General features: G+C 38.6%; 1 protein-coding gene across 1 annotated transcript; it reads right to left on the bottom strand.

Annotated features, from left to right (window-relative positions):
* Window positions 1-419: 419 nt before the first annotated feature.
* Window positions 420-9,280, bottom strand: LOC104437499 (uncharacterized protein Cbei_0202). Its single transcript, XM_010050458.3, has 14 exons — window positions 8,905-9,280; window positions 8,627-8,689; window positions 7,474-7,923; window positions 6,973-7,044; window positions 5,734-5,859; window positions 5,373-5,585; window positions 4,375-4,422; window positions 2,915-3,073; window positions 2,421-2,582; window positions 2,068-2,161; window positions 1,836-1,954; window positions 1,681-1,725; window positions 1,175-1,488; window positions 420-1,029 (listed from the first exon to the last, which is right to left on the bottom strand). The coding sequence occupies exons 1-13, from the start codon at window positions 9,235-9,237 to the stop codon at window positions 1,255-1,257; spliced, it is 2,118 nt and encodes a 705-aa protein (XP_010048760.2). The 5' UTR covers window positions 9,238-9,280; the 3' UTR covers window positions 420-1,029; window positions 1,175-1,254.
* Window positions 9,281-9,522: the final 242 nt, after the last annotated feature.

The raw sequence follows: 9,522 nt of genomic DNA, 5'->3' as shown, positions 1-9,522 counted from the left end.
AAATTAAATGTGGCAATCTCAAGAACAAAACCAGTCTTGATACTATGCAATAATTCGGCCTAACTATATCTCTGGAAAGATTTATCATTCTTCCTGTGTAGCTTCCACTGTCATTACCACTCCATACATGGAATCCGACTTCATCTCTAATGCCAAGGTCAAAAGTATAATGATCCTTCATCACGATTAGAAAAGAGTTCGACATGATATGGGGCAACTATTGAATCAAGATCTGGTCGACAGACATTTCCATAGGCAAGAGTCAGTCAGTGTAAAGGGCATTTGTAGTTAAGGAGGATCAAGACAACCGCCAAATAAAAAGGGGTTGAGTTTGGTGCAATCATTTTGACAAGCCAATTAATCCTACTACGGAGACACTAACTAATGTCAACTATGGGACAGTTGTGAGACATGACAAATTGAATCCAAGCCCAGCACCACGTATGAATTTTTATGTCGAGATTCATATCTATTGTAGACAAATATTGATCTTTTACACAGATATTTGAATGACCTTCTAATGGTTATGCTCTGACATCATCAGAGTTACATTATTCATCATGCTGTCCAATATAAACTGACATCAAACAAAGCAAGAGAGCTAAAATGATTCTTATCCTCATAAACTTAAAGCTATGTAACTAAATTTTGCATGATACCTTGAAAAACAGAAAGCAGGTCTTCAGTCAATCTTGGTTGAACTTTAGCTCCCATCAGTCAATCTGTACTGTAAATGATCACGGTGTCCACTCAAGGTGACAACAAACTTGTAAACTTTTCTGGCATCTGATTCTTCAAGTTTGCCAATTACAGCTCAAACAATTCCTCTCCCACCAGAATAAGCTCACTTGCATCCTGTGCTCCAAAGATCACCATATACTGGTGATGCTTGTCAAAATTAAGCAAGTTAGACCCAACTGATAAAAAATCGACAGCCCAAAACGTCTCATGGACTTCTCTTCCAATGCACCCTCCGAATCTTGTCAACAACCCATAACCAAGTATATCGCATCGAGAAGTCCCATAAATCTGCAGTAAGTGCATCATATATATTATAAGGACATTAAGCACATGAAACAATTGATTATAAGCTATGGCTCTAAGCAAGAAAATTACAAAGCATATGGTTGGAGAAAGGCATGGTAGAGTGCTGAAGCCAAAGACCAATTCATACCTTCCTCAGCTACAATGAGCAAGAAGATTGGCCAAAGTATATACAGCCTCCACTTTCTAGTTCATACACCAAAAGGGATCTTAGTAATTAACATATCCAGTGCCATAAGCCCTCCCCAGAGTTGCTTCAATGCCATCAGGGAGTAGATCAAAATTTTTAGCGACAGCTAAACCAGCATACATGCCATCAACTGCAGCACTAACAATTCCACCAGCATAACCTGCTCCTTCACCTATTGGATAAAGTCCTCTGAGCGACACACTCTCATAAGTATCAGAGGAACGTGGAATCTGAACAGGAGAGCTCGTTCTAGTCTGGAAAATTTACAGAAAAAGAAAAGAAGGAAACGATTAACAAGCTCTGAAGAAACATTGCTAGCACAAAACAGAAACAGATCCCCGCAAGAAGTAATTTTCCTAATGTGACGGCAACAAAGATGATAGTGATACTTGAATACTATTAAACTGGAACATGAAAAGGTCAACAGAGTAGTAAATGTATATTACCTCTACCCCATGAAGAAGTGCGTCCTTGGAGATAAAGCCTGGTAACTGGAAGTCAAGAATTTGGCCATAAAAGTTATTTTGTGACACCACATCTACTGAATAGTCTAAAAGGAAAAATGTTAACAGATGACTAAGAAACTAAGAAAGAACTCAACCTCCTGATCAAATGCGATAATCGAATGCTTCAAAGCCTCTGTTATATGGATAGGGAAGAGATTGTGAAGATTTGCTGCTTTTACTCCTAACCGATAGCTCGAGGGTGGCACGGATGTTCCTAAGAAAATTAAATATTCTCAAGTTAAATGACAAATGGACAGTTTTCTTTCCATTACTTAACTCAATTGTAATTTATACTAAGACAAGTGGGATAATGATATGAGGAACTACCTGATAACTTATTCTCAAGAAAATCAGTCACTGTTTGCACAGGCACAACAAAATTTCCCCCACCCATTATAGCTGCTTTCTTTTCAAGATCCCTCTGAAATAGTAAGATATTCGAATCAGAAAATGAACAGTTCCTAAAGACTGACAAGGAATAGAGATTAAGTCCTCTCAATTGAGATTAAATTTTGAACTAAACTATTCCTTTTGACCTATTTCATCCATCTAAGGACTTGAGTTTAAAGGATCAGTAAGCGGAGAGTATAAACGTCAACGCCTTGAATGAACTTGGACTTAAATGAGCACATGAAAATAAATAACATAACAGTGGAAGCAGAACAGCAATGAGAAAGCACCTGAAAATAGACCCCGGCCATGGGTCCAGAGCAATTCAATGAATTAAACTCTATTCCAGACACAGTGACAACTAAAGCAGCATTTGCCCATTTGGATGAACGCCGGGAAAAAGACATCCCATTGATACAAAGTTCTGATGGATCAGTACTTGTGAGAACCACCTGAAAAGTGTTCTTCAGTTACACCAACACATGAAACCAGCAAACTTTTTTCTATGCTTTCAATATGCTCTTCCAGTCCAAAAACTTTTGCACTGTTTCATTAATATTCTACACTATCTATCTACTAGCTGCTCTTCAATTTGTGTCACAAATCCACTGGAAAGATTTATCAATCTGTCAGGGTAACTCCTCATTAAGTTAGCCATATGATCACTAACTTCTGCAGAAGCCCACTGTCTCCTATACTGAAATGAGGAAAGAAAGTCTAATGGACCACCATAAAGCATTTCAAACCATCCTTTCAACAAAAATAAGATGTCTATCAGGCATACCTGTCCACCAGGACACATGCAGAAGGAGTAGCAAGCATGGTTTGTCCCTAAACTTGGGGGAGAATCAACATCCTCACCCCTGATATGCTTGGCAACCTTGTAATCTGCCACTGGTACTTTTCCACGTCCACCACGGACTTCTGATGCCAGTTTTGAGTACTGTAAAGTAAAAAATTAACTCCATGATAACCTTGAGAAAAAGAATTGTTTCACTAAAAATACTAAATTATGCAAGGAATACAAGTTACTCTTACTAATATTGTAAAAAATGAAAATGAAATATACTACCACTGGCATAAGGTTAGATAAGATAGAAAAATCATACTAACATTGTGCAGTGCAACTAAAGCACCGGCATGGTACATTAATAACTCCACACAGTTAACCACACCCAACAATGAAGCCTTTATTTATTTCACAATTGTTGCCACCACATATAGGTCTCATTGACAGCACCATCCTCCCTGATTTGTTCCATTCATCCCACATCTGATATACTTTCAACAACCCAGATCCACTAGGAGCATCCTCCAAGAAGCACACACCATATCCCTCATTTCTTCTCTCTTCGTGTTATTTTTCTCCAGTTGGCTTCCAGTCTTAGCAGTCTCTAAGACATAGATCAGAGATGAAAAGATCCCTGAACATAGACTTAATCTCCCTAGCCCTCCACCATCGCTTTCTGTACACCCATCTATCTGTGGTAGGGTCATCTAGCTTCATCTCCCTATGATTCACTACGGTCAAAATCTCCTTCCCACAAACAACTTTCCTTAAGCAGAAAAACCTCCAATCTCATGATCTTCTAATGATTAAAACTACATTCCTCATTCTTCCCAATAACTCCAGCCCAAGCCTAACCAGCCCCTACTGAAGTCAAAGGTTTAGCAGCACCGCAGCATGGGCTGGGGAAGGCAGTGCCAAGTGGACCAATTTCAGGGAAGCATGTGTGGGAAGCAGAGGGATGGCTGGCCTAGCAAATTCTGAGAGGTGACTGATTCCACAACAGTATTGGAGAACAAAGAAAGGGAAGAAAGAACAAGAGAAGAGTATATGTGGATACCATTCTGTTCCAGGCATGGTAGTACATTAAGTCTTGAGCAAAAAACAACGCATGGGATTTTTTCAAAAGTCTCACAGATTTACCTGGAGAACCTCAATTGCAAATTTGTAACTTCATCGAGAACCTAATTGAACTAACAAAACTAAAGAGCTCACTTGACCCTACTTAAAAAAGATCGAATTTCTGATGCAGTTATCCCATCTAACAAATGTAGAAGGTGACAGCAGAGATTTATTCCCATTTTCAATCGTATTAGGGATATCACAGCCCCAAGATTTTCCATAAATTTAGGGGGGGGAAGAAAGAAAATTACAGATATCAGGAACAACAATGGGTGGTTACTCCATCCATCCTACTAATCAATTGATACACTAGCAAAGGGAAGTGCATCACCAACCTGTATGCTGTTTATTAGTTCCTGAGGATGTTCAACCCTCAAACCTACCTACAAGACATCATAGAAGGAAAAATGACAGTTAATAGTTTCATTCGTATTACCAGTATCCAAACATTTGGAATGACCCTATTATGCATACAGATCGAGTTGCCAAACAAGGTGATTCCGGAGATGCCCAACATTTTAGTAACCGGACTATATATATTTGAGATCAAGGGTCACAAGTTAAAACAAGGCTGAAGTAGCAATCAAGATTGCAATGCAACAATATAACATTTAAATTAATATTAATTTTATTAAATGGAATGAAAAGGTCATATCATTGTAGCAACAACAGAAATGATCGCTATAAAGAAGATGAGAGGATAATATTAGCACAACAGCTGAGAAATTCATTTCCAAATTGCTTCTTCTTGTACCTTGATGCAATCAATCAAATTTCAAATCTTTGCATTCACATAGCATTTGCATTTTGAATATCACAATGTTGAGGGACCAGTTTGACACAATTAATTGATTTCTCAAACCTTTACATTCCATTGTCTAGCATTTGCATATTGAAACTCACAATTTTGAAGGATCAGATTGAAAATCTCTATCTGATCCAGCACTGGTTTTGATCATTCAAATTTCAAACGCTATCTTTTCAGTAAGTGTTTAGATGTTAATGAACAGAACTGGACTTCGGCCATCTCCAGGTTTATTCAACTTAAATGGTCAACATGGTACAGTACAGCTTTAAACAACACAAGAGGGGCTACATGCTTGTTAAACAAAATATCTAATGGTACTATATCCTATCAGGGATGAACCTCTGCACAATATTGACCTAGAAGGTGATCCCTCACCACTTACAACAGCAAATTGAAAAAATCATCCATCTAATCAGGAAATCGAAGGCACAGAATATCCAGATGCAAAACCACAAAGGTCATAATACTACATTCAGGAAAAAAGCAATTCAAAAGTGATGAATTTGCCCAGGCTAATTTACTCACAGCAAAATCTTTAGGAACCAACTCCACATTATGAGAAAGAAGCATCTGGTACACATCTCGAGCAGAATGGCCAACAGCAAGGACAACTGCATCACTTGTAAGCTTTTCACTGTCAAATAATGATTTGTCACTTGACTGAGAGACTTTGACCCCCACAACCTGCCCATTCTCTACTAGCAAATTATCCATTCTCGACCCAAACATGATGTTAACCTGTGCAAAATTATGTTAAAAGATCAAAAAATAAAAAACACCCACAAAACTAGTGATGAGCTAATAAGCAATGACCTAGTGCAATTGATTTCATTATTGCACGCACAAAGGATAGCCAAAATATAAAAAAATAAAAAAACTGACTTACACCAAGTTGCTGGAGATACTGCCGAAAATTCCGAAGCAAAGGAACCAACCGATCTGTTCCCAAATGAGGCTTTCCATTGACCAAAATGCTTTTGGGAGCTCCAAAATGCACCAATGTTTTCATAACCTGAGATGGAACAGTTATCAAAGTGCTGTAAAGCAAGTGAAATATCATACAAGGGCTGGATGGCCTCAAGGATGTTGAGGGAGGCACAAAGTAATTGGAAAAAACTAGCCAAACCTGACCCTCTCTAAACCTTTTTCTCCCCTCTTTCCACATTAATGATGCAATACTCAGCATAATAGAGTACACTAGAGCAATTAGCTCAAAAGAAGTGATATGAGGATTGAAGTTTTAGTCCCCCTGAATAAAGTGTAGTGATATAAATACATCTTACTCTTATTTTGAGACAAAATAGATTTCAATATTTATCATGCCTTTTAATAAGTAGAAAATATATGTAACTGTCGTAAACTCCACATCAGGGTAAACAAATATCCTTTAACTGGAAGAAAATATGAAAAAAAAAAAAAAAAAATTTAAATTTTCACCTTCAATAAACTATAACACGGCCAACAAACTTTAATTTTTACCAATATTTCTCCCACGGGCTGAAAAAAAAAAAAAAAAAAAAAAGTGAGATGCATATTTGAGGACCCTCTCTGAGTTGACCTCACTATTACCTTGCAATGAAAACAGTCACACCAACTCTAGCACTTGATTCAAGGTTTTCTTTTTAGACTGCCTCAGCATCCTAGTGTCAATCAAGAAGTCCTCAAGTTTCTCTAAGTGAAGGAACAGGTTTCATCAACATACATCAGTTCAGTTCAGTGACATAGGCAGACCTAACTGAAAAATAAAGACTAAAAAACGTGTGCTAGGAAATGACTATGCATCTGTTCCCTAAACTCATATCTGGAAAAGGCAAAATTTAAATGGTATGAGAGCTTGCCATTACGCTTCCAGAGAAGTAATATGATCTAGATTAGCAGATAATACATTCTGGTCATTGCAGCCGTCCTATTCCCCCTGTGATAAGGTGATTGGAAGGGAAAGGTTTAAAGAGTAGATAAGAGGGTGAAGATGCACCATTTAACATCCAAGTTAGGGGTTTTCTGACAAAAGAATGCCACTGGCAAATTTCAAGGAAGGGGTGATGAGCTATATCACAGCAACTTATGAAAATATTGTGTATGAATGCACAGGCTTCACAGAGGAAATAAGTTCATGGATCATTACCGCTAATACACTTTCACTGTTCCTTCCAATTCTAGTTACCAATTTTCCATCACTCCAGGTACCTGCACCACCCTGCCATGCATAAGTCCTCACATAAATGACTCTAACAGCAGACAGTAGATATGGACCATAAGAACTAGTATAAGAAACTCAGCAGCCAAAAGGAATTTCAAAATGGTAGATAGGACAAAAAGGTCATGTTCTCTGCAAAACTACACCCTATTTAGGCTGTATAAATTAATTAAGTGTTAAAACATCAGCATCCTATCAAGAGAAATAAAATTTAATTAATAAAAAAAATGACAATTCTTTAAGACAACTATTTTTATTTCTTTTTACAATGTTTAGATCTAGTAAATTAGGCAAATTGTCAAAACAGAGAAAAAATAATAATGAATTTCTAGACAAGAAAAAGCAAGTCTGAAACAAATAACTGCTTTGCTCATAAAATATAGCCTCATAAATCATACTACAGAACAATGAGATGGACAAAGGTTTAACCTCTCCAAAGCAAAAGTTGCTATCTAGCTGTAAAATCCGACGCACTATGAGCGCACCAATGTCACGCCCCCTTTGCTCAACAGGCTGGCCTCTTTCAATTAAAGTAACATCTGCACCAAGTTCAGCGAGCACAAGAGAAGCAAAGAGACCAGATGGCCCACTACCCACCACAGCAATTTTAGGTACTTTTACGGAATTGTATGTGCAATGTCTCTTAGATCCAGCATTATGGTCATTATCATTCTCTCTTGACAATGTAGCTTCATGGGTCTTCTTACGATCATGTAACATGCTGATCAAATCACCTGTATCCTTTTTATTTAGCATGTGTTCTACTACACCAACTTTGGGCTCCAACCGAGAAATAAAGTCCCATGTACGAGGCTCTAGGTGCAGAAGCTTATTTGCATCCATATCCACTGTATACACAAATTTGGGCTCCTTTAGCATCTGGGACCAAAAAAACAAAAAAAGGAGAAAATTTTAATTAATTATTAAGCAATTATAAAGTTCCGCTTTACAGCATTGCATAGTGTACAGCTCATTGCAGTCATTAGTTGGTAACTCTTACTCTAAACAGAAGATGATGCAACTTGGAAAGCTTATTCTTCAATTCAGTAGTGCCATGCTACTATCATTCAAACCATACCTAAAGCTAGAGTAACAGAACAGGACTGAGCACAAGTCTCACAAACACTGCTGGAGATAGCATTATCAGTTTGATTCACCATAATGTTTTCTTTTTCCTTTTCAAGTTGGTATCTTCTGATTCTGCAGAATGATTAAACAGCTGACTCACCCATCTTTAAGAACCATTTCCTGATCTGTTAGTGCACTATTCATTTTCTTCCCATCATGGTATATTCACTACCATTCTATAACTGTAATGTCTTTTCCAATAAGCAAACAATCTTCTTGTGATCCTTAAAAGAATACATCTTTCCAGACAGCAACTTATGAAATGCATTTAGAACCGAGTTAAAAGCACAAAATGATCTCAAATGAGTAGAGCGCAGGAGATTCCAACACAAACCAGATGCCACACATACACATACATATACATTATAAAAGGCTCTCGAATGCCATATTACCATATTGTACTTGACATATGATATGGAACAATTCAAGACCAACTTCTCTTTCAAACACGTACCTTTCTCGCATCAAACGATTTCCTCACCACGCAAAAAGCTTCTGCGGGCAACATCGAAGCGACCTTATAACACAAGAAAAAGTCTCAGTCAACAAAGCAAAATGGTTTCCCCACCAGGACAAATTCAACTCTACGATGAATAGCCGAACGCCAATTCTAAAACCGACCCATTCCCACTCGACCAACACGCGCACCAATCCAACAGAACCCAACTGAAAAAACCCACAGAAAAAAATTCCCACAAACAAAAAAAGAGAAAAAGGATCACAAAGTTTCACCGGAAACTCGAGGACTTCGGCGATTTCCCGGAGCAGCCCATCGGAGACGCCGAGGAAATCCTCGCCGGGGTCGTCGGCGACCGGGACGGCGAGCCTCGAGAGCCTCCAGGTGCCCTCGAACTTGTCCTTGACGTCGCCGGGGGCTCGTTTCTGCTGCCTGAGCTTCTTCTTCTCGGAAGGGTACCTCTGCTTGCCGGTCCTCTTGGCGCAGAGCACCCCCCGGAGCGGTTGCCCGGAGGGGGAGGAGGGCCGGGGGCGGGGATGAGGGAAGCTCCGGGAGAGAGAGCGGTGGACGAGGGGGAAAGGAAGGAGCTTGGAGGGAGCAAGCGCCATGGTTGGAGAGAGAGAGAGAGAGAGAGAGAGGTTGTGTTTTTACAGTTGCAGAGGTTGAGGGGATAAGGGAGGTTTTGGGCTCCATGATTCATATTTTAATGGAAAAGGAAAAAGGGAATAATCCATAAGTTCCTATTTCTCTTGATTTTTTTTTTTTTCAGTTTGGATAATTTTATACAAAAATTTTGACTAAAATCCAAGGAAATTGGGATAATTTACCCTAAAAAATTAAATCATTTGGCTTACATTTAACGCTAGAATGATGTTCGCGCTAAGCAAGAAATT

This window comes from Eucalyptus grandis, chromosome 3 (genome assembly GCF_016545825.1).
Source record: "Eucalyptus grandis isolate ANBG69807.140 chromosome 3, ASM1654582v1, whole genome shotgun sequence".
Classification (NCBI taxonomy): domain Eukaryota; kingdom Viridiplantae; phylum Streptophyta; class Magnoliopsida; order Myrtales; family Myrtaceae; genus Eucalyptus; species Eucalyptus grandis.
The sequence above is the reverse complement of the archived record's forward strand: the minus strand, read 5'-3'. Positions and strand labels throughout refer to the sequence as shown.